The 25,041-nt window shown below is 42.0% G+C and overlaps 2 protein-coding genes across 2 annotated transcripts; one reads left to right on the top strand and one right to left on the bottom strand.

The window, feature by feature from the left end:
* Window positions 1-8,553, top strand: ENPP4 (ectonucleotide pyrophosphatase/phosphodiesterase 4). The gene is made up of 4 exons (XM_080615625.1): window positions 1-129; window positions 2,028-2,892; window positions 4,179-4,349; window positions 6,752-8,553. Exons 2-4 carry the CDS (start codon window positions 2,070-2,072, stop codon window positions 7,114-7,116), a joined length of 1,359 nt encoding a protein of 452 aa, XP_080471751.1. The 5' UTR covers window positions 1-129; window positions 2,028-2,069; the 3' UTR covers window positions 7,117-8,553.
* A 4,117-nt stretch (window positions 8,554-12,670) lies between these two features.
* ENPP5 (ectonucleotide pyrophosphatase/phosphodiesterase family member 5) lies at window positions 12,671-24,399 on the bottom strand. Its single transcript, XM_080616518.1, has 4 exons — window positions 24,325-24,399; window positions 21,226-22,095; window positions 17,221-17,397; window positions 12,671-15,963 (listed from the first exon to the last, which is right to left on the bottom strand). Exons 2-4 carry the CDS (start codon window positions 22,088-22,090, stop codon window positions 15,599-15,601), a joined length of 1,407 nt encoding a protein of 468 aa, XP_080472644.1. The 5' UTR covers window positions 22,091-22,095; window positions 24,325-24,399; the 3' UTR covers window positions 12,671-15,598.
* Window positions 24,400-25,041: the final 642 nt, after the last annotated feature.

The raw sequence follows: 25,041 nt of genomic DNA, 5'->3' as shown, positions 1-25,041 counted from the left end.
GGCTCGTCACCTCTAGAGCCGTCCGGATCTGTCCCGGCGGCGCTGCCAGCAGGAGTGGGCCCTCCCAGTGGGGTCGGGGTGGAACAGCGGCGGCCGGGCAGCGGGGAAGGGGACGACAGCGGGGCTGTGGTGAGTGGTGCTGCCTGAGCGCAGCACGGGGCAAGGCCGTAGGACCCCCCCGGGCTCCGGTGGCTGCGCCTCCTACCCCCTCGATTTTAGGGTGAGGGGAAATAAAGTCTTGTCGGGCTCCGTGGAGCCGTTGCCGGTGTGTGCGGTGAGGCCGGAGCCTCAAGGGGCTGGCCCGTTGGCTGAGCGGCCCCGCGGTGCAGGCGCTTCGGCTCCAGGAACGCTGAGCACCGAGTGGATCTGCGGTGACAGCCCGCAAGGTAGCGCGTTCCTGACCGAGCCGAATAACAGAGGACTTGGAAGCCTGGTTAGGAGTTTCAGGATAGCTGTAACCATAGAATGGTTTGTGTTGGAAGGGACCTTAAAGCTCATTTAGTTTCAACCCCCTCCCATGGGCAGGGACACCTTCCACTAGACCCGGTTGCTCCAAGCCCCGTCCAACCTGGCCTTGTGCACTGCCAGGGATGGGACATCCCATGCAAACAGGGAGGGAGTAATGCTGATACAGTGTGTAAACCAGAAATGCTTAGCATCTTCGGAGTTTTTTGAAGCTAATACTATGGTCTTAAGTCTTTCTGTGCTGTGAAAAGCCTTGCTTCTGTTTTTTAAAGTGGCTGATAACATGAAGCAGGCAATTCTCTGCTCCATTGCTTATGTAATTTCTTCATTTTTGCTGCTCTTTAAAGGGGCTGTATGTCACAAGTCCTCTGTATTAGAAAATCCCTTAAAACTATTTTGGACTATCCTTTCTTCTAACATTTGTATCTTCTAAAGAAACTTTAACTGTTGGTTGTGTGGAGATGATTTGCCATGCTTTGAATTCCTCTCTCTCCTAAAGTTTTAGCCAGCATTAAAACTACTTGCATTTTTGAAGTAATGCACTCACAGTTTCTAAGAGTTTGGGGAAAAGGGTTGAGAGAGACCAGAAGATATTACTATAGTTAGGAAGATACCTGCTCTTCCTCCTGGAATCACCTTTGTTTGTGCAAGATAAAGGAGAAATTTGCTGGGGTGGGTTTTACTTTCAAAAAGTAAATACGCTGTCTGACCATCTTGCAAAGGTTTTTGTGAAACCTGGAATTCACTTCCTCTTTCTTAAAGGCTTGTAGAATAATTCTGAACAAAGTACTCCTGTCACATAATAAGTTTAAGGATAAAAAAAGGCTTACAAATCACGCCTTGTTTCATAATAGTAATGAATCCATTGGTGAGAAATACTTGATTCATACCCAAGGTTACTAATGATTTTTTTTTTTTTAGTTAGAAAGAAATATGATACATAGAGAACAGGCTTAAATGCTGTTATGGCAGATGTGCAACAGCAACTCCTGGCAGTTTTATGTACAGAGTAAGCAATGAGTAAATAGGAGTGTTGAAAGGCTCAAAAGTCTTCCAGCAACTCGAGAGGGTGGAAACTGTGGAAAAAGATGGGATGAAAAGGAAAAATTGTAGTTACAGAAGAAAACAAAATTCTGGTCTGAACAGTGATGTGTAATGAGGATTTAGAGCTGCAGAGGATTCTTAAATGTGGAGCTAGAATTGTTCAGGTGTCTGTGCTTGAACATGAAGTAAAATACTGATTGTCTTTGAATGCAGAATCATAATAAGACACACAGAACGATGGAGTGATTGCTTAAAAAAGAGAAAGCAATTCTTCCTTTCATTTAGTCTAGAATGAAAGAAAATCTCATTGCTCAGTTGTTTTAATATATGAAAAACTATGACAATATATGAGAAGCTTCTGAAGTCAGTAGGAAAATCCGCTGTTGACTTCAGTGGTTGTTTAGGCATGTTATTTTGCAGTCATCTCCTACAAGCAAGATGTACATGATGTCTAGCTAGTTAAACTGGTTCCAGTACAATTACTTTGTGTTACATGCCTTATCTTTTGAATTTTTCAGGTTCATCTGATTACCTGCTGTAAATACTTTGAAGTATCAACAATGAACTCGATGTTAACATTACTTTTCTCTGGAATAGTTGCCTGTTGTGCTCGCTCTGCGGGTGATGCAGTATCAAGTTTACTCCTTGTGTCCTTTGATGGCTTCAGGGCTGATTACTTGGACACCTATAAACTTCCTCATCTTCAGGAGTTCATTGAGAATGGTGTGCTTGTAAAACAAGTTACAAATTCTTTTATCACCAAGACTTTCCCAAACCATTATACCATAGTGACAGGTTTATATGAAGAAAGCCATGGCATTGTGGCCAATGACATGTACGATGCAGATGCCAAGAAGAAGTTTTCACAGTTCAATGATTCAGATCCCTTCTGGTGGAATGAGGCAGTTCCAATTTGGGTGACAAATCAACAGCAGGGAAATGGAGCAAGTGCTGCTGCAATGTGGCCTGGTACTGACATAAAAATTAATGATACAACCCCTCAGTTCTTCATGAAGTATAACTTTTCAGTAACGTTTGAGGAGAGAGTGGAGAAAATCATTGCCTGGCTGAACAGCTCTAATCCAGTAGTCAGTTTTGCTATACTGTACTGGGAAGAACCGGATGCAAGTGGACACAAGTATGGGCCAGATGACACTGAGAACATGCGCAAGGTATTAGAAGAAGTGGATAATCATATTGGTTTCCTTACCAATAAATTAAAGGCATTAGGTTTGTGGGATACTATTAATATCATAATAACAAGTGATCATGGAATGGCCTCCTGTTCAGCAAAGAAGCTGATTGTCCTGGATGAGTGCATTGGGCGCAACAACTACACTTTGATAGACAAGAGTCCAGTTGCTGCAGTGCTGCCAAGACAGAGTATGTTTTGGTTTGTTTCTTTGTTATTTGTTTGTTTGTTTAAGTCATTCACTGAGAATTAAATGTTGTTTATCTTACTACTAAAAAGTACATGCTATGGTAGATTGTTCACATCTCTGCAAGGTGAACTACATCGCTTTTGCAAGTTTGACACAATTTAATGAGTAAGTTAAAGAATGTTTATTTAGAAAGTACTTTGTTTTGGTAATCAGTGTCAAATTGTTATGGGTGGTAAAGATGGTCCTAGTACAGCTTGTTGAGAAAGTACACAGGCTCTTAGTATGAGTACTGCATTCAGCTCTGGGGCTCCCAAGACAGTAGGGACATGGACCTGTCAGAGTAAGTCCAGAGGAAGGCCATGAAGATGCTCATGAAGACAGGCTGAGAGAGTTGAGCTTATTCAGCCTGGAGAAGAGAAGGCTCTGGAGAGACCTTAGAGCAGCTTCCAGTACCTAAAGGGGCTTGTCAGAAATCTGAAGAGGGACTTTTTACAAAGGCCTCCTACAGGCCAAGGGGAAATGTCTTTAAACTGGCAGAGGGGAGACTGAGATGAGATTTTAGGCAGAAATTCTTCCCTGTGAGAGTGGTGAGGCCCTGGCACAGGTTGCCCAGAGAAGCTGTGGCTGCCCCATCCCTGGCAATGTTCAAGGCCAGGTTGGACGGTGATTGGAGCAGCCTGGTCTAGGGGAAGGTGTTCCTGCCCATGGCAGGGGGGTTGGAAATAGGTAACCTCTTTTAAGGTCCCTTCCAACCCAAACCATTTTGTGATTCTGTGCCTGCTCTCTTGTTGCTCGCTTAAGTCTATATGGTTATAATTCACAGTGAGCGTGAAATAAACTCTTGTGTTTACTAAGAATTTTTGTATCTTGGAGTAATTACTAACAGGCATGTCATGACACTGCTGGTCTCAGTTTCCACATCTGTGGCCAGGCTGAAGCAATTCTAATGAACAAAGTGATATATACAGTAACAAAATCTACTGCCTTCGTGAGTGATTGCCTGCTCTTGATTTCTCTGCTTGAATTTTGCCCTCCTGCTTTGCACGTTCAGATGGTTAATTCAATTGTAGTTTCAAAACCACAGCTGTGAGGTGCCTTATTGAAAATGAGAGCAAATTGTCAAATTCACCTTGATACATGGGGACCTGAACAAATAACTTTTCTGTGTGCCTTTTAAAGAAAAATTGTTTTTGGACAAAAAAAAAAAATCTCAGGTTTAATGACAGGTAATTGCAGTACCAGGACATAATTTCTGGCTGTTTCACATGCACTTTTTTTTCTTGGCAGACAAGGAAGACGTGTATAACTTACTGAAAAAATGCAACAGTCACATGAAAGTGTATCTCAAAGAAGAAATTCCTGACAGATTTCATTACCGTCATAATAAGAGAATCCAACCCATAATCCTGGTTGCAGATGAAGGCTGGACCATTGTACAGAACGAGTCACTGTCAAAATGTAAGTGCGTGTCCCTCATTTGTGCTCTTGGTGGCTTATGTTGATAAACTGTCTTGGGTTTATTCCAGCCATGTGCAAGCTGATCCCAGTTTAATGAGTGGAGTCCTGGCACTGTGCTTCTTTAGGAACATCTCAGCATTTTCTAGAACATTCTCAGCCTGAGTCTGGAGTGTTTTAATGGATGAGGAAGAGATGGGGGATATTTCTTTAGCTAGAATATATTCAACTTAAGAGTTATCTTAGGCAAGTCAGTCTCAAAGCTTCTACTAGAGTGTGGTTTCGCTTATTTTTGTTTATAAAATACATATATAGAAGCGCACAGATTGAAGCATGCCAGACACAATACTTAATGCTACAGCATATATAATAGAAAATAAACTGGGTGAAATACTAAAAATAGTAGGAACACAACAGTAATGGCCAAAGAAGCCAGAGGCCTTCCTGTTAGCGGTATCAAATAGTATGTTTTAAAGAGAAAAAACAGATGAGATGTTACTTCATATAGGACATTGCTAAGCTATGCATGTTTTTCCTGCTACATGCTATGAATATCTAACTGCATACATACATATGTATAGGTGTGATTATATATGTATATATTTCCAGGTGTTTCACATGCAGAGTTGTTTTTTGGCAGACAAGAGAAATGTGTATAACTTACTGAAAAAATGCAACAGTTACATGAAAGCCACGGGCTTTAAACTGACAGAGGGGAGATTTAGATTAGATATTGGGAAAACATTCCTTACTATGAGGGTGGTGAGGTGCTGGCACAGGTTGCTCAGAGAAGCTGTGGCTGCCCCATCCCTGGCAGTGTTCAAGGCCAGGTTGGATGGGGCTTGAAGCAACCTGGTCTAGTGTCCCTGCCCATGGCAGGGGGTTGGAACTGAATGAGCTTTAAGGTCCCTTCCAACCCAAACCCTTCTATGAATTTATGTTTATTTGTACAAAAGTACTGTTTTTAAGGTAAGATATGTTTATATTTTAATTTCCTCACAGATTTGCTACAGTCATCTTCAAATTGGCAATACTTGGCACACATGTTCTCTAATAGAGGTCTCGTTCTTGTTTATGGTTAGATTCATTTCCATGTACCTAAAAATAGTTAATAAGTCTATATTTATAAGTAACAGCATTGTATCAGTTGAAGTGAATCACTTTTCAAAACAATTCTGCTAGCCAAAGCTTCCCAGAAGCAGGCAGGGGAGGTTTTAGCCTAAAAGGTTATTTTAAGTGTTTATTGTACTTGTCATCACAGATAAGAGTGGCAGCATAAGAAGTGGCTAGTGTACCAATTCCTACACTGTTCCTGTGTCAGCACACACCATCCCTCCTACTTCAGGGGTGGAAGACAGGAGTCTTTGTTGGAGTGGGGACTTGGAACAGCTCTGTTCAAAACAAGAGAGCAGTAGAAGGAAAAAACTAGTGTAATCTGGAAAGACAGGACTGCATTAAAACAAGCAAGATGTGGTGCAGTAGTGTCTTTGTGCTAACAAATGTAATGGTGGAAAACATTAAAAAGGAATATTGAAGTACACTGAAGTGGGGAGTGTGACATCTTGACATTTCACATCAGAAACTTCAGTGAAGGAGACAGTTCTCTGATACTCGTTAACTGTTAGTAAGAAATGAACTCAAAACTTAAAACGCAGGCACTCAAATATACTGTGCTGTGTTTGCTATGAGAAATTTTTAGCATCTAGGGCAAATTTTTCAGACATATTATTAGGAAATTTAATTATAGCTGGTTTTCAGCTCTTTATATTCCACCAGAAGTCTGGGTATTTCTTAAAAACCTACCAAATATCCAAGTACTGGTGGCCTTATAGCCACAAACATTCTGTTGTATACCTGTCACTGACACTGTCATCCTTTGACCGTGTTTTTGTTTTGACTGTTTGGGTGTCCCTTCACCTGAAGTACCTAATCTGATAAGCATGATTTGAGGGTACTTCACATGCTGGAACTGAACCCTGCTTAAGGAAAATTGTTTGGCTTTTAAGAAATAATTAAAGTGTCTGCTTTGCAAGGGGGAGATACCCGTCTAAAACCTGAGAAGCACAAATCTACATTCCAGTTACTGACTTGTGGAGTGGCCACTTCCTTTTCAACTTTGACATGAGAAGTGGGAAGGGGAAAACTGGAAGTGTTGATGGCTGAAAAGGGATAATGGAGGGGGAACCATGGCGGAAGACCGCTATGGGAAGAGTCTTCTGAGAACTGGGGAGGAGGGAAGGAACTCTGGGTTCCATCTGTGTTTGATCCAACAGCTGCTTTTATGTTCTGCATTAGTCTTTGGTTACAATATGTGCCTTTTGGGGGTGGAGGGAAGGGGAGGGGGAATACTCAATATGCAAACAGAAACTGTGATTTTTAACTCTATAAACTTTGCCTTTCTCCAGTAGGTGACCATGGCTATGACAATGCTCTCCCAAGCATGCATCCGTTCCTGGCTGCTCGCGGGCCTGCTTTTCGTCGGGGTTACAAGCAGAGCACAATACACAACGTTGATATTTACCCTATGATGTGCCACATCCTGGGCCTGACACCGCTGCCCCACAATGGCACTTTCAGTAACACCAAGTGCTTGCTTGCTGACCAGTGGTGCATAAACCTTCCAGAAGCTATTGGGATAGTCACTGGGGCTTTGATGGTACTGACTGCCTTCACCGGCATTATTATAATCTCCAAGAATAGAGTAGCTCCCACACGGCCATTTTCCCGACTTCAGTTACAATATGATGATGATGACCCTTTAATTGGATAGTGTTAGGGAGCCTCGTCTCGCTTGCTAAATAGGAATTTCAGGAAGAGAGTTTGCACTTGCACTGGATGGCATACTTTGCACTTTAATGGTATATGTATAAAATACTGTACAGCCAGACCTTGCTAACTTGTTTGTATGTGCTACCTGACTAGTAGTCCTGTAAAACATGAGCCAATAAAACAATGAGCAGGTGGCATTCTGCTTGAAGAGATGCTTAACAAAGTAAGGATGCTTAGTTTTTCAAAGCCTTTGACCACTTTCAAAATGAAATCCCAGAGTATGAACTAGACCGGATGTAGACTAAGTGGATTTTTAACACTTGTAAATGTGGGATAATAATTTGATAATTAATGGGGGTTTTGTATTAAGTTTAAATTAATGTTGACTTTTAGTGTTCTTGTACATCTTTTGGAAAGATGTTTTTTATGAGAGTTAAAAGTTACTTCTGTTTGGACAGTATGTTCTGATTTGTTCTTGAATTTGGGCATAGAAGGCATAGAGAAGATCCCAATATTTCTGTCTCCACCCTAAGCCAGCAATATGACAAAAAACTGGTGAGAAGGAAAACGGAAGCCAGTAGGGAAAGAATTGGTGCATATCACTTCTACTCGGAGCAAAAAAGTGTGTGGTCCAGCAGTTATAACACTGGGCAGATGGCTCTTGACATTTCCAGATGTGTGCCTGTGGATGACTTAGTTCCTGCACAGCTCCAGTTAGGATGGTACCACTTTGCGTATCTCAAAGATCTCAGTTTAAACTGAGAATCCCTCGATGACTCAGTTTTGGGGCTGTAGGGGAAAATTGCTGCTTCTAAATGCTTTGAGAAGTTTTTCAGGTATAAACTCTGCTAAAGGTATTTTTGTAATAGAGGTGGTTCTGCCCTGTGTACCAGCTGGTAATAATATTTGAAGACTAAAAAGCAGTGCTAAAAAGCAACAACTGGAAGTTTGATATGCAATCATCAAGCAAGGATTCTAAACTCTTATTTTAAACCTTGGAAATTTAAAGGGAAAAGTTAGTTTAGTTTTTGAGGTAAGATCTGTTAGCTGTAGTGTCTGAATTGTATAGATGCAAAGTTCTGGTGCAGACCAGGGCTAGTGTTCTCTTTATTCGAACTCTTGATTCCTTGTTAATGGGCAAGTCTAGTAACTTGCCGTAAGAGAAATTGATTTAGAAAGCTTTAGTGGTACCTTATCTTTCAGTGAGCAAAGAAGGTGGATTAAATTGTTAATGCTATCCCCAGAAGAGAACTATAGTTACCAAGTGCTTTTCCTATAAGCTTGACAGTTGAAAAACTGATTAATTTGAAGTGATAGCACTCAGGTACCTGGTAACATGCAGCATGGTTTCTTGTTTGCAGGCTCAGGCTCAATGCAGTTTGGTATTAGCCACAGACTACCTTTTCCCTGACTTTGGAGGGAAGGGTTACTTTTAACTGCCCACTTCAAAACTCAGCTGTATTTGGGGTTTTTTAAATTATTTGTGGAAGTCTTACTAATTTGTATCTTCCTCCCTGAGGATTCTGTTGTACTGATTAAAAACACAATACATAAGTTAACCTGTTCTGTTTTCTTTTTACTCTCTCAAACTGGTAGCTCCTACTTGCTGACTAATGCTTTACTCTGAATTCATCTGAACTTAAGTGAAGTTCAGGCCCCTTCAAAAATCAGTACTGTTACTGACAGTGTAGTGTACTTTAGACTGTTATAATAGAGCAGTAACTGGACTGAATACAGAAGTCACTCTCATCCTGCTGGAAGATTTGAAGTAATTAATTACTTACAATAAGAGGTTAGGTTAAGGAGTAACTATAAATGAATGTTTTACAGCATCTCAGGCTTAGAGATACTGTAAAAGGGAGGATGCTTGAGCTCCTTGGAGAAAGTTGTTAGCTTCTTGTTATTTTGCATAAGAAGGCATCCTCAGCTTTTCATCATCTGCACATAGAAAGGCTTGACTCAACTGAGTATCTTTCTGGCAGACTCAGTAAAAGACTAAACTGTCCTCTACCTGTCAGAAGGGTTATTTTTAGATGCTAAAATAAGCACAGTATATGCTCTTCTCTATTCTTCCCTTTCTCCTTCCCTGAATAACTGTCATGCAGTGTGACTCATGTGCTTTCAGTTCCTCTGTGTATCAGTGTCATAGGCCAGGTGTCACAGTTACCACCAGGATTTTAGTTACCAGAAATGTAAATGTTGACTACGTACAATGGTAGGACTCTAATCTGAATATGAATATTGTCAGAGATGAGAAAATCTAGAACTGAATTTCTCTTCCTAGCTGTAGGTAGCCCATTCTGACAAAAAGAGCTCCTATGAAACCAGGCAGCGAGTGGTAGTTATCTAACAGAAATGCTTCTTACCCTCTACTCCTCCTCCGTTTAGTGTCGAGACTAAACAGTGTTATTGTGGAGAAGGGTTTAAAGAGAAAGCTGAAGTATTAAGAAATAGGATAAACTATATTCTGGTTGCATTGTTAGTTATCGTCAACTCCATTTAGAGTGCTGAGTCTTCTTCCTGTAGTAACTCTTCACTGCTGGCAGGACAGGCTTCAAAGTAGCTCTTGTACAGCCAGGATTTCATACAGATAATGTACAAATAAAGAAACCTCTTTGTCCTTAGACACAAAGCCGAAATATTTAAAGAAGATTGGTTTTAAAAGTTAGTGCCTAAAACATTGGTTCAATATTTCCACTGTCCAATTATAGTGTGCATGAATTACTGCTTGTGAAAGTCAGCACCTGATTTCCTTTTGAATAGTTTATTTAAAACAAGAACATAAGAAGCCATGACTTCTCCCTTCCTCAAAGCTGTGACAGAGGACATACATACCCTACAATGGTTTGTGGCAACATTTAATGACTTGTGAAATATACACAACTCTGCAGTGTTCATACTGGGCATATTAGTTTAGGGGAAGTTCTTAAACTAGCATAGAGGTTTAGAAGGGAATGGGCAGTTTCTAACACTACTTCCCAGCAATGAAGACAGATGTTTCGTTATGTTGACTACCTCCACAAAGGAACTTTCAACACTGCATAGACAAGCCTTTATAACATCCACCCCTTGGCGTGCATATGCTAAGGAAACAGTTCCACAATTGATCTGATTCAACCAACTACAGGTCCAAACCATTTCCTTCAGGGGAAGTTTAACTTGCTGTAATTCAAAAAGAATGTAGTGTCTATGAATACAAACCAACAGCATTACATACCTCCAATGATGAGACCACAGAGGTTTGCTTTAATATGCATGGTACCACCTTTTATTGCAGAAAATAGTAAGATTTATTAAGTTAATAGGATTCAGATCAGGACTTCATTATGGCAAGGCCCACTGAATGTAGCGCTTTCATGTGCTTGCAACAATCGTTGTAGCCCCACATGTAATAAACACACATTACCTTTACTGTAGAGCAAACATGCCCTTTCTGGAAAGATGTGTAGAGCAGCACAGGTATGGTCAAGCCCGCATTCCTGGCCATTATTTAAGCAGGGAAGACGATGTGGCAGGAAGCCTGTTGCATCTGCGTTTTACAAAGCAGCAGGACTCAGCAACTGCCCGGCTGTCCTTCTCCCAGCACACAGCTCAGGATTGCATTGTTCCACACCTCTGAAAAATCACTCTGAACAACCCTTGGCTGGCATTTTTGTGCCCCTTTTTGTTTGAACCTGCATTTCTTGCAGATAACATTACTGCAGCTCTTTCTTTACCAAGGAAACCTGCATGGCTTGTTTTGATAAGAGAAACTATTACCATTCCTGGTAACAGACAGCTGTTATCTCCATATACAATAGCAAGGTGGGAAACAAGAGGTCTCCTAAGAACTTTGACCTAAAATTCTGAAGTTCCATCACACTTCCAGTTATTTTCAATTACAGATACACTCTGCAGAGTACAAGAGATATTTGGGATACATATGAGTTAAGGCCATTCTCCCCCAGCCATCCCCCCACAGTTCAAGTTTTTTCCCAAAGTGCTTTTAAATGAAGCAAGCACTCAATGCTTGATAGCTCCATAACAAAGATATATTTCAACTTCAACGTTTCCAAGCAGAAAGAAGCAAAGAAAACGTTTGACATCTCAAAGTATGCTTCACAGGTCAGTAATGAAAGACAAAATCATGCAAGCTTCTCTGTTTCCAAGCTTAAGTTACAAGTAGCATACAGCATACTGAAACCCATTTCCAATAAACTTGTTTGTACATCAAAAAAGTACCATATACACAGAAACCAAATCCCAGATCCTCCCCAGCCAAAAGGTAGTCTGAAAAAATCTCACATCAGAGAAAAAGGTGCTAATTTTCTCGAGTGCCATCACATGTGCTAGCAATTTCATTAAGCATACACCCAACACCTTAAAACAGTGTTTAACACTGGCTAGAGTAGTTAGTGTATTTGGCCAGACATACCTGCAAATACACCTCAGCAATAAAGGAAACATGTTTAAACCTACACCTAAATACCTGAATGCTGAAAGATTCCCTTCTGTTTCCTACATAGTTGCAATTTACCCCCCTCAAAGAAGGGCCTTACAGTGCAATACAGACCAGTGGCATCCAGAAGAATTCTCATGCTTGTGTTCCCAATTATTTTAAGTATTATTATTTCCAAACCCTTTGTTAGGGGAAACATACTCTTCCCTTGTTGTATGTCTGTGCAGGTGAGTCCCAAGATGACTGAACAACACTGACCAACTTTGCCTCCTCCTTAAAATCCAGGGTCACTATGGCTGGATGGCCACACGCAGAGAGTTGTGGTCAATGGGTCAATGTCCGGCTGGAGACCAGTAATGAGTGGTGTCCCTCAGGGATCGGTGTTGGGACCGGTCTTGTTCAACATCTTTGTCGGTGACATGGACAGTGGGATTGAGTGCGCCCTCAGCAAGTTTGCTGATGACACCAAGCTGTGTGGTTCGGTTGATACACTGGAGGGAAGGGATGCCATCCAGAGGGACCTCGACACGCTTGTGAGGTGGGCTGATGCCAACCTGATGAAGTTTAACCATGCCAAGTGCAAGGTCCTACACCTGGGTCAGAGCAATCCCAGGCACGGCTACAGGTTGGGCAGAGAAGAGATTCAGAGCAGCCCTGCAGAGAAGGACTTGGGGCTGTTGGTCGATGAGAAAATGAACATGAGGAGGCTTCAGTGTGCGCTCACAGCCCAGAAAGCCAACCATATCCTGGGCTGCATCAAAAGGAGCGTGACCAGCAGGTCGAAGGAGGTGATCCTGCCCGTCTACTCTGCTCTCGTGAGACCTCACTTGGAGTATTGTGTGCAGTTCTGGTGTCCTCAACATAAAAAGGACATGGAACTGTTGGAACAAGTCCAGAGGAGGGCCACGAGGATGATCAGGGGACTGGAGCACCTCTCGCATGAAGACAGGCTGAGAAAGTTGGGGCTGTTCAGCCTGGAGAAGAGAAGGCTGCGTGGAGACCTCATAGCAGCCTTCCAGTATCTGAAGGGGGCCTACAGGGATGCTGGGGAGGGACTCTTCATCAGGGACTGTAGTGACAGGACAAGGGGTAACGGGTTCAAACTTAAACAGGGGAAGTTTAGATTGGATCTAAGGAAGAAATTCTTTACTGAGAGGGTGGTGAGGCACTGGAATGGGTTGCCCAGGGAGGTTGTGAATGCTCCATCTTTGGCGGTGTTCAAGGCCAGGTTGGATGAGGCCTTGGGTGGCATGGTTTAGTGTGGGGTGTCCCTGCCCATGGCAGGGGGGTTGGAACTAGATGATCTTAAGGTCCTTTCCAACCCTAACTATTCTATGATTCTACTCTGGTCACAATTAAAGAAGCTGGAGTTTAATGATCACCTCCGAGATTACAATCCACTCATTTTTACCTCTGCCATAAACAGTGCTGTGAAATCACTGCAATAAGAATTTCTATTAAAGCAGAATGTTCCAAAGTGAGAAAGTGTGTAGCTGAAGTAGCTACAGGGTATGTTTATAGCATCTCCAGTTTTCAGTTATTCCCTTAACAAAGCCTGTAGGTCTTCCTTCAAACACGACATTTGTGCTAAAGCTTGCTTTTAAGTTATAAATAAGAAAGAAAAGTTGGACTCGGTGCATCAAGCTGTCACCCACTTTTTGGAAGGTAGCTAGGGAAGTGATGAGTCACAATTTAGAGGTTCAGGTTTTCTACTCAGACTTCCCCAGACACTCTAGAAACTGCTGTGAACATCACTATTGCCTCCATCTGTCAGCCTGAGAAGCCCCTGCAGCATTCAGCTTTAGCTGGCATCAGCAAAGTAAACTTACGACATAGCTAATGGTCAGCTCCACTAAGAATTGGTTTTACAGTGCCAGACACACCTAACTCAGGTGTTTTCCTTCAGTGTTTTCTTAAGAAAATGGCAACGTATGTAAACAAGGCAGCAGTACACAGAACAGGAAGAACAGGACTGCAGAGATGAGTCAGATTCTCATTAGGCTTCATACATATCCCCAAATCAAGGGGCTGTCCTCCACAGATCTGCTAGTTTCCTGCCTTCCTACAGCTATTATTACAGGTAGACTTTCAGCATACACCTTAAAATGGAGTATTTCACTGCCTTCCCTCTCAAGCATCCACTGCACTGCGCTGTGGTCTGTGGAAACCTTCCACATCCGTTTGCAAGACCACTTAATGCCAAGCAAGTGTCCCTGTCATCACAAAAGAATCCAACAGGTTGTTACTTCAGACACACTGAGCACCAGGCAGTTTGTGACATGGCACTGCAGAGTCATCACTGAGGCAGTGAGGAGTACACTCATATCTGAACTCACCAAGGTGACATTCATGAGGTCTGGAATTAAGTTCAGCAAAATGAGTTTTGTACTTCAGTTAGTTAGCTTGTTGCTCCTTGCTTGGTCTGCCAGCACCCCTGCACCTGCAACCTTACACTATTAGTCACACCAGTAGTTTGACAGAGCACATCCAAAGCCAAGATGTCCCCACCTTTGCCCTTTTCTGGGTGCTGTGGATAAAGCAATAAATTACACTTGAAATACCAGACTCACAGTTTGTGTGAATTTTTTAAGAGTTTCTTTCTCCTTCAGGCATTGTAGTCAGAAGCAAAGTGCAGAGAAACAGTCAACTCACACAGGGAAGGGAAAAGCAACCACCAGCTTCTAAATGAGTCAGACAACTGGACAACTTTTCTCACCTCACACCATGATTTTCATGCAAACCTTATCAGCTTCTCGCCTCCCATTTAAATCAGCTCACCAAAACTCCCACAGCTACAATAGCAAAAGATCTATTGCTCCATGCAAAATTATCAGAGCAATATATAGTTTTGACGACCCATAATAAGTAATTTTCCTTGACAGAGACTTTCCTCTGGAAGAACAAACCCCAGTCTTATGCCTTTTTTTCATATTAAAGTGTGCTTTTTCACATCTACGATATGGCTATTTCTTAAATTCTGTGTCTAATCATATTCATCAAATTCTGAGGTCCACTCAGTCAGATAAAACACAAGGGAGCAAGCAAAACTCACACCAGAGGAGAGTCTCCAGTAACAGATCAGATGCTGTCACCCAATGACAAGCTTGACAGCACTTTGAAAACAGCTTGCACATGTACATTCCTTTCCTGATTCATCTGCCTTATTCTGAAGGAACCCTCTCATCACAGAAATATGGAAGAGTCCATTTGGATATAAAGGTGTTGTGCTTGTATACGTCTTTAAACTGCCAACTGCATGGAATTCCTAGAAAACTTAGTCCAGTGTACAAGAAACAATAGAAAAAGAAAGACTTATATTTACCTCAAAATATACCTAAAATCATAAAGACCTATATTTACCTGAAGAAACCCCAAAACAAAACAAAAAACCAAGCAGTTTAATGCTGACTGCTGAAGGCAATACCGCCTAGATTCTTATTCTGGGGCTACAGTTAACACAGTAGTTCAAAGAAATATGCCTAACTCTAAACTTAGACATTTAGCAGTGCATGATCTAGCTTAATGATAATGTTGGTTTTCTGCAGGATTTATTCTGCTAAGGCAGCTGCAATGGTGATCCATGCAAAAGCTTCCTTGGTCATGGAATAAACACCCCAAAGGAGTCTAGTCCCATTCAGTGACTTGTTAGAATCCAAGAAACTAAAAAGAACTTCTCAAAGGAAAAAAAAAAAAAGGGAGGTGGAGGGGGATTAAATCACCACGTAATAGTCTGTGAAGTGCACCTCAGCTGATGTTATTTCCCTAAAAGTAGGTCAGAATCAGGTATTCAAGGTCTACATGTCACATACATACAGTGTCCCTAAGAGTATCTTCAACCCCTGAAAGATTAAGTGGTTGTAGGCTGAAAGAGAAACATGCTCTTTCTCTGCATACCTGGTATGTACGTACTCCATGGGACCAATGGATCAGCACCCATTTCCTTTTACTCCACACATTTATGCTGACCCACCTCTATCCATTTTTGTGACTTTTTTTTTGTGTAAGCTTATATTAAGCATCAAACACGAAATAGTTCCACATGTAACTAATCTTGCAACAGTGGCTGGGCAGCTTCACTATGTTGCATTTGCATGGTGTTTGCTTGGATGAAGATAAAATGCTTAACAAAAATTGCAATAAAAACCATAACAAGAAAGCTGCCTAGAAAGACTCCCACAACAGTAGCATAGGTGTCTGCTTCAAAGGGAACTTCTTCAGCAAGTATGTCTTTCACAGCATTGAATGAGCCATTGTTTGGCAGTGGGTTAATACCAAGGAGATGACACAACAAGGGATACAGGTCTGTAGAATTCATTACTTCTTTAGTGGCATTCTTTCTGAAAGCAGGCCCAAATGCCAAAAAAATTGGATGCATTTCTGGTAACATGTTGTCATATCCATGATTACCAGCTGGAAATGAAAGACAGATAAAGGTCAATATTCTGAAGCTGCAAAACAAGCAATAAACTTTTTTCTAAAACTAACAGAATGCAGAAAAGCAACAGACATCATTTAGTCTTCCACAAGTTTTGAAGAATCATTTTGATCAACAGCATAAATGGCTCTCAGCAAACATCAAGTCTCAGAACTACAAAGAGAAAATGCTTTAGGAAAAAGAATGGAGAGCACTACTTTCAAGAAAGAAAGAGAAATTTAAAAAAGGCAGGCTCATATGGCAGTAACAGAGCTGCCAATGGCACGCTGGGCTACACCCAAGTTTCCTTGATTTTCCCTAAGGAAAAACTCCAACTTTGCAACTGGACCAGATCCCTTAGGGGGAGAGAGGGAGGAAGGGGAAATCCGTGTAAAGACAGACTGTCTGACTGCTAGTAGCTGACAGAACTTAAGCTGTGGCTGCTTTGACGCTTTGTCCAGTGTTGTGCATGATCTGCTCATCACTAGTGGGTCTCCAGTGCCCGCTCCTTGCAGGGCACTGAAAATCCTGCACACGTAAATACACCTGTAAGCACAAAAAGCTGCTCTCATCAGCTATCAATAACTGAAGTACTTGTCTTACAGGTAACACCCTTCAGCTACATAACCAGCAGCAAAGTTTAAAAGGTTTCTAGTCAAGAAAGTTAAGAACTGACCACATGACACCTTTCTTTTTCCTCATTTCCTATTTTTCCTGACTCCAGGTCACCTAGAATGCATCTTACTTAGCCTGCAAGGTAAATGAAAATCACTGCTGTACAGTAACACAGTATTTGAGGACTCTTTCTAGCAATAGAACAAGGTTACTGTAAGCAAATACATCCACAGAAAATGGGGACTTTCAGAAAGCATTCTTGTATTTCCAACGCAACCCCTCTCCAGCAAATAAATAGTACCTGATAAAACAAAGCAATTCATCCTCTACTCGGCAAGTTCACTTACAACTTTTAGTTTCTTTTTAATCTCTCAGAAAGTGCTTGTCAGTTTGCTAGATCTCACAATAAGACCTCAAGAATGTGGCCACTAAAACAGGGGAATGATCATATCTCAATAAGTTTTGTTCTTTGAAATGGTAAGTCCAGTTCCCCCTCCCTCATCCCATAGGAAAAAAATTAAATTCCACACACTTAACTACACATAACACACTTAACTACTAAAACTAAATTCCACACTACTTAACTTACTTAACCCAGTCTTAAAATAACCAAAACACTGTAAAGACAGAATACTTACATTGAATAACATCAAACTTATTGTACACAATTTCCCATCCTTTATCAGCCATTGCTAAGATTGGTTGAATTCTACTGTTGTGTTTGTAATGTAATCTATCTGGAATCTGCTCCTTTTTATATACAGTCATGTTGGGATGAGCATTGGCCAAAGCTTCATATACTTCATCCAGTTTGCCTTCAAAGAAACAAAAGACAAAACTTAAACACAGCGGTATGCTTATTGAGCTCATCAGTAGTTTAAATACAATTGGAAGAAGAGGGCAAAAATGCACTTCCCCAAAAGCTAATTATAGCTGTAAGAGACAAGAGCAGATTAAAATGTGCACAGAGGTTACTGTGAGAAATCCAGAGCATCATTCACAGTGAGCTCACACCTGGCACTGGGCTTCACAGCCTATTCCCAAGTAGTAAAGTGCCTTGCTAATTTTACAAAAAATCCCTCATTTCATAGTTACCAGAAAATAAGCTTCTCACAGGAATGAGTTAGAAGCATGCCATTAACACTCACGGAAAAGAAACCAGCTCCTCCTAGCTCCATGCAGAGCTTGAAAGCGAGAAGATAGCTCCTAAACCTATTCATGAGGTAATGCACAGGTTAAGGCCATATTCTTCTTCCCCTCAGTTGGCTATGATGACAAATGTGTCCCTGCCCATGGCAGGGAGGTTGGAACTAGATGATCTCAGGGTCCTTTCCAACCCTAACTATTCTATGATTCTATGATTCTATTTTTTAAAAATCAGTTTAATTGTTAATTGCTTTCCTTTAAAAGGCCACAGAGAGCACCACTTTGTTTCCTGGCATCTCTGAACACTTACTTCTGAGTGAACCCAACTACTTTTCTTCTACAAGACGTTCCAATAAACAGCTGCATATCTGACCCCATTTGATTCCCAGTTTTGATCTTCTACCATTCTGATGACAAGTTTAGCTGATTTAGAAAGAGCAGGTAGTTTGTTGCTATGCACTATGTATCACATATTAGCAATTAATTGCTTAGGGATAAGCACAACTAGCTTGCATTAATCTTTCAACAGAAGCCCTCAGGTCACAGTTCAGACACCACTAGTGCGTTAGGAGCTGTACAAAGATTGTAGAGGCCTAAGCAGGGAACAGGGGACAAACAAAGGGACAGGTTGGACTGACAGGTGAAATGGCACTTCTGGCCTAGAACTGTGTACTCAATAGCAGCTAACATCGCTACACATTCGCTTGTATTCTTAGCTCTACTCTTTTCCCTTCCCTAGTCATCTACTGCATTGGGAGTGTAAAACCTCAAGAGCACTACCAAATAAATAAGCATTTTTCACTGCCAATTCTTTATTTCCTTATTTCCAGTTTCTGAGCTTTTCTTTCCAGTAAAAGTCACTGAACGGCCAGAAAGCAGTTGGACAAGCTGAACACCAGTGAGCAGGAAGGAGGAACCAGGACATCCAGACAGTAACACAAAGCAAGTTCAAGAACCTACATCTGAGCAAGTTTCTTCAATTCCACCTCAATGTCAGCAGAGATTCCTGTTAAGGGCTATGCAGCGTATATAACAGACTTCTGTTAGACACCAAGTAACTCAGCTCCATGACTTATTTAAGTACTTTGTGGTACTACACACATGTGCAAGTCAGTCAGACAGCAGAGTTCACAGCTAGCCTCTGCAGGCCAGTTTCAGCACTACAAGGTCTGAAGCACAGCTGGAAGACGTTTACATTTCCTTTGCGGCTAACACTGCCATTTTTAGCAGATAAGGGGAATTTTAAGTACATGCTGTCATTTTGACAACTTATTTCTGTCTAGTTCTGCCTTCACAGCTACATCCTGCAGCAGGTGTTCCTCCAAGTGAGCTCTTCTCTGAGTGTCTATCCCAAGAAACAATTGCCTTGATGACCACCAGATCAAGTGCTTAGTTTGACCTGTCTGATGCTTCCTGAAGTACACCATTTACAGTGTGCATGGAGTTTTGCATGTATCTCAGGGGAAAAAAGTTTGGGAGGAGGTAACCAATGACTTTAAAGAAAACTTCTCCATTTTCCTCCTCAGTTCCTAGGATCTGGTATAGAGATTCTGAAGGAAAACTGGAAATGGATTAATGTATAATGTTACTTAACTCAAACTGGCATAAAAGAAAGAACCACTAAACTTAATAATCTTGACAATGAAGATGAGACAGCAGAAGTCCAGATATGATAGAGATAGTTAGAGCAACAGGAAAAAGGACTCAAATCTAGCATTTCCAGTACTAAATTAGTAACAAAATTAATTTTGTTATGCCACTTTTCTATGTGGATAACAGAGAGGAGAAGCCCCAAATACAGCAAACTATGATTTTTACACTAAATTAATTATTTGAATTAATGTATTATGTTATATGCAAGAAAAAAGGTCAGCATCACCAGCTGTGCTACAGGTACCATGTTCATGAACATAGGCTCAGTTCCACACGCACTAATACACCATCACGGTTAAATAATGGCTTTAATCCATCTCTCAGGGAAGAAGTATGCAGCCAAACAGTTAAAGTAGCGGAAACTGCTGCATGTTGAAAGGTTCAGAATTTTTCTCAACGTCCCACTAAGTTTTACAAGCAAGACAAATAACTCGAAGAATCAGTCTTACGTACTTGTTATTTCATACCTAAATAGTTTATAATAAAAATTTCAGCTGGTAACAAAAAAGGAAGGACTTTTAACTGTCCTCAAAACTAATTCTTGTTTATTGGTAGTGTAGTAGATATCTGAACCTCTGGGCAAAACCAAATTCAAGCTATTTTGGAAATGGCTTTTTTACTACTCTGTCATCTAATTACTGCAGAGATACTATTTCTTTGCAGCATCTAGCAGGAGAATCAGGTTACGCATCTTTTAAGTTCTCATTTACTGCATTAGGGAGGTTTCAGCACTAAAGTTTACTTTTACAACTCCTTTATTTGGTAATGAGAACATCCTGATCAACCTTGTTTGTCTCCATTAGGATGGGACCCCCAAACGCAGCTCTTCTATCACCACTGAGAGAAACAGTGCCCAGCTACAAGAAGCTAAGCGTGCTCAGGCAGCAAATGGCTCAGTCTGGACGTACCAACCTTTTAGTCTGGAGTATTCTTCAAACTGCAAAATGACAGGAGACTTTTGTTTACATATTTAAAAGTCGCTCAGATCTGCAAAATATCCTCTCTGCTGGGGCATTAAGTAGAGTGCTATCCACTAGTAATGCAAACGTTACAGGAATCTTAGAACATACCTTTTCAGAAGGTCACCTTAAAACTCAGCTTCCAAATTAGCCCTGCTGCCCACACATAAACCCACTATTTTCCAGGTTAATGCATTCACACCAAATAGTTATAGCTTTTGATCATCCAACTAAAGAGCAGCACCCCTACATCACTACCCTGAACATACACCTGACACTTAAGCAACACTTCAATGACTGCAACCAGACTCCAGGTTTTGATTCCAACAGTGTTCTTGCCCATTATTATGACAATAAAAATGGTATGAACATAACTGGTTGTCTATTAAAAGTGAGGGGGGAAAAAACTGAACTACAATGGCTGGCAGCTGATCAAACAGCCAACACAGGCTTTCTTTTTATCACAGGTCCCCATCTGGTTTCAGTTTACTGTTTGAGTTAGATATCTAATTCTTCCATTATGGCTTTAGCCATATCGTTTTGATGAAAGGCAAGATATGTGACATTCAGTTGTTATCTATTTAGAACACCATTCATCCTTGATAATGCTGTTAGATTATCTTACTTTTTGTAAGGACTAAAGGATATTTGGCAATATTAGTCAACAACAGACAAATTGCTCACAATTCATTTCAGAAAGTTAATCCAGGCTTTTGACAGAGCTAGCAAAAAGAACAAAGGAGTGATCCTGCAAGTACTCCTTGTTCAAGGCTGACGTCCTCCTGGCATCAGTGGCTGCTGCTGCCACTTCAGTTAAGGAATAAAGTCTACAAGGTTTCATATTCAAGTATTTTCTTCAGAGAATTTTACTGCTGTAATTCCTACCTTCTTTTGGCAAAATAGCTACCACAGGAGAATTCTCAAAGACTTTATAGAGCTCTCTATCCACATACTGATCAAGCTCAATGAGCCTTTCTGAGGAAGACTCTGACATTCCATGATCGCTTGTAATTATGACATTTACCACATCCCATAGCTTTGCTTTCTTCAGCTCGGACAGAAGATATCCCAGCTTTTTGTCAATATCACTAATTACAGGTCCCATAAGTGGGTTTTCTGGACCCAGAATATGGCCCATCTCATCAGGCTGTTCCCAGTACAGGAGACCAAAGTTTATGGGTTCTTCTGATGTAAACCAGTCAATAAGCCTAGCAACTCTATCTTCAAAAGAAACAAAATAGTTGTAGGGCATGTAATATGTAGGAAAGACTCCATGTATTTTCACATCTGTCCCAGGCCACATGGCTGCACCAGTTTTATGTCCTTCCCTCTGGTTTGTTATCCATATTGGTGTGGCTTCTTCCCAGAACTTGGAGTTATAGATAGCCATTCTGCTCAAAGAGAAAGTTTCATTCAGAATAGGATCATACATCTCATTAGCAACTACACCGTGGCTTTCTGCATAGAGACCAGTCACCATTGTATAATGATTAGGATACGTTTTTGTTATAAACACGTTAGTGACCTGTTTGACATGAACACCATTCTCCATGGCGTAATGAAAATTGGGAGTTGAGGCTTTATAGATGTAATCCCATCGAAATCCGTCAAAAGATACCAGCAACACTTTGGCCTGGGCTGGCTGGAGAGACAATGTGCTTGGAAGAAATGGTAAGAAAATTGCCAGGACTCTCCATAAACAGTTCACGGCTATTCTGGAAGGTATTCGTCCCCTCTTTGGAGGCAACATGGCATCTGTTGAGCAGAGACAGAACATTTGTTTGCATTAACCTGTTTATCAAAGTCATAACTTAGTTTTAAGAACAAGTAGCTCTTCTTCCTTCTGTATTTATACAGCGTGCCTTACTAATGCTGACATCCAAACAAGACCTTGTACCTATCAGTTATAGTGATATCCCAATTTCAGAGATGGGAAGTGAGACACTACAATTTGTTGGATGAAACTCAGTTTGCAGAGCAACTTTGTTACCCAACATCACTGCTCAACCTCTTCCTTTTTCCTTCCTGCTCCAAATACACAGGAACTCCTGCTCTTGCAATCTGACAAGTTCTTAAGTATTTTCTGTACCCAAAGTTGTAGGAAATTGCCCTATGAGAAAACTTCTGCTTGTTAAAGAGTTAAGATATAAACAGGGGCAGCTCTCACCATGAGAATAACATGGTCCATCTCCACCAGAACTTTATAACCCTCATTAAAGCCAATGAAGCATTAGCGCAAGCATGGCACAGATCACATCCCTGCAGGGCAATGGGATGGGAGAAGGAAGTACAACAGGGGAACTGGTGGAGCCTGCACGTGCACAGCTCCCATCAGGGAGAGGGAACCACCTAGAAACCATCATAGCTTCTGAGCCCCTACACTAGGTGTGGGATTACTAAATGTACAGGTGGGGAATCTAGAAAACAAGCTCTGAACTTCATTATACAGTCATATATCCATTAAAAGGTTGTGCTGCTTACAAGGTGTCAGATCGAGTTAGACAAAGAGCAGCAACGTCAGTTTCCCAACATTTATCACATCTCTAACCTGATTATAGCTTCGCTACAAAACCAAGCTCTTACTGATCCACTTACGACCAAAGGTCACTTCTTGTGTACAGGCAGCTTTATCAACGAGAATGTACACAAGTCATACAAGCCAGTGTGCAGTTTAAGTTCTAACTAACCACTTACGTCCCAAAATGGATTGGAAAGAGGTGGTTGGAAGATCCAGTGGTACCTGCATTCAGTGAGCCACCGGAAATACTACATCTCTCAAATATTTTCTGTACTCAAAGCTGTAAGAAACTGGCCTATGAGAAAACTTCTGCTACTGAAATACAGCAGGAAAACAGCACTTGTATAACCAGTAAATCCATGTTAATATCCAGAGTACATTAATACCCTACTTCATATGAAAAATTCTAGCGTAACAAGCATCTGAATGCCACTGCAGTGATGGAATAGGAATTGTCATTCTGGTAGAACACAAGATATCTTCCATAGAGAATTTTCCCAGTCCAATTCCCAGATTCCTCCCAATATACAGCACTGGAATACATTTACACTGGAAAACAGCATAAATGTTCCCCTGACCTTGCGTGTCTCCCAAAATTAAAATCCAGGCCTACAGTGCTGCTAAGAATGCACTGCCACTTCAGAGGCATAATTCCCCTTCCAGCAAACACCCCAGACCTGTGGGGCTGCATCACTCCACTCCACCCCGTGTGGGATTTCCTTCAGCTGAATCTGAAGGAAGGGAGAACACGCCATTGTTGTCCACCTGAACCCCACCTGCCAAATTAAGGCTGACTAATAAATTCCTCCTTCTTGGTACTGACAAATATGAATTTAAGTCCTCTCAAGTGAAATTAGGTCCATCCTTCTGAATTTTACACAGTTCATTATCACAGAATCATTAACAATACTGATGTCAACATCACCTGATGCTTTAACTACATATTTAAAATGAATAATCATGGTGTTCGCTTTCTTTTTCCTCAAGGCCTTCCCATACTGGTCTTCCCTGTACACACCTGAGCACATCTACTGACCCAGGTCTCCCGGAGGCTCAGCACCATAAAGCACGGCCCTGGGGTCCTGAAGGGGCTCTGGTGGGACAAAGGCATCTGACTGCCCGGAGCAGGGAGCTGCCACACTAGCACCAGGGACGCGTCCAGCAGGCCGGCAGTGCCCTAGACAGCAGCCCGCACCCGCAGCCGCACAAGGCTGTGCGGGGCTTCCTTCCCCTGGCCAGGCCAACCCCGCGAAGCACAGCTCGGTTCAGGTACCCCGCGCTCCTCCACGCCAGAGGCCCCCTCGGCCCAGGGCAGCCCCCACCGCGGCCTAACGCGCCGTCCCTCCGCGCCGGAGCCCTCGGTCCGGGCTGCCCCAGCTCCCGCCGCCGGGCGGGCGGGTGCGCCAGAGAGGAGGCCGCGGGAGATTCCCCCCGTCACGCCGCAGAGAGCCGCGGCCCCCCATTACCTGCCGGCGGCCGCGGAGCGCGGGGGGAACGCGAAGAGCACCGGCTCCAGCCCCTCACCAGGCTGAGGTACGTCATGGCGCTTGGGCGGTCTGAGGAGGGCGCGTTCGAAAGGGGGTGGTGCGTGTCATGCAGTAAATAGAGAAGAAGGGCTTGGGGCGGTTCGCCGTGGTTTGAGCTGGCTGTAAGGGCGAGGAGCGAAGTTCGCTGAGTGTCTGCAAGTACTTCGTCAGTTAAAAATAAACAGAATTGATTCAGGTGTTCTTGTATCTGCCTTTTTTTCTCCTCTTGTGTTCTGAGGCTCTAAACTCCCAGTTTTTTTATGGCAGGTACTTTTTTCGATGTTATCGTGTTCAAGCCCCATAGCCATGCCCTGGAATCAAGAAGAATTAGTTTTTCATCCTCGTCTCAGTAGAATCTGAAGGGTTAAAAATCCGTTCTGGGTTTCCCCCCTTTAACAGCTGAGGGACTGTGCTATAAGCAGGTACAAGCCCGTGCCGTGTTTATGTACTCATACCTTACTCTACTCTGTGGCTGTGTACAAAATCACTTTACTGGTGCATAGGAACATGGTTTGTGTTGATCACTTCACAGCTGGCACTGCCTAACTTTTACATCCTTCTGGTGTAAACAAGAATTACAATGCAAAGATACGGGGGTTGGAATGTATTGAAACTGTCAGAGACCATGGGAAGGAGGAACTACCGCAGGCAATTAGG

The sequence above is a fragment of the Psittacula echo genome (genome assembly GCF_963264785.1).
Source record: "Psittacula echo genome assembly, chromosome: 4".
Taxonomy (NCBI): Eukaryota; Metazoa; Chordata; class Aves; order Psittaciformes; family Psittacidae; genus Psittacula; species Psittacula echo.
This window is presented reverse-complemented; position numbering and strand designations above follow the sequence as displayed.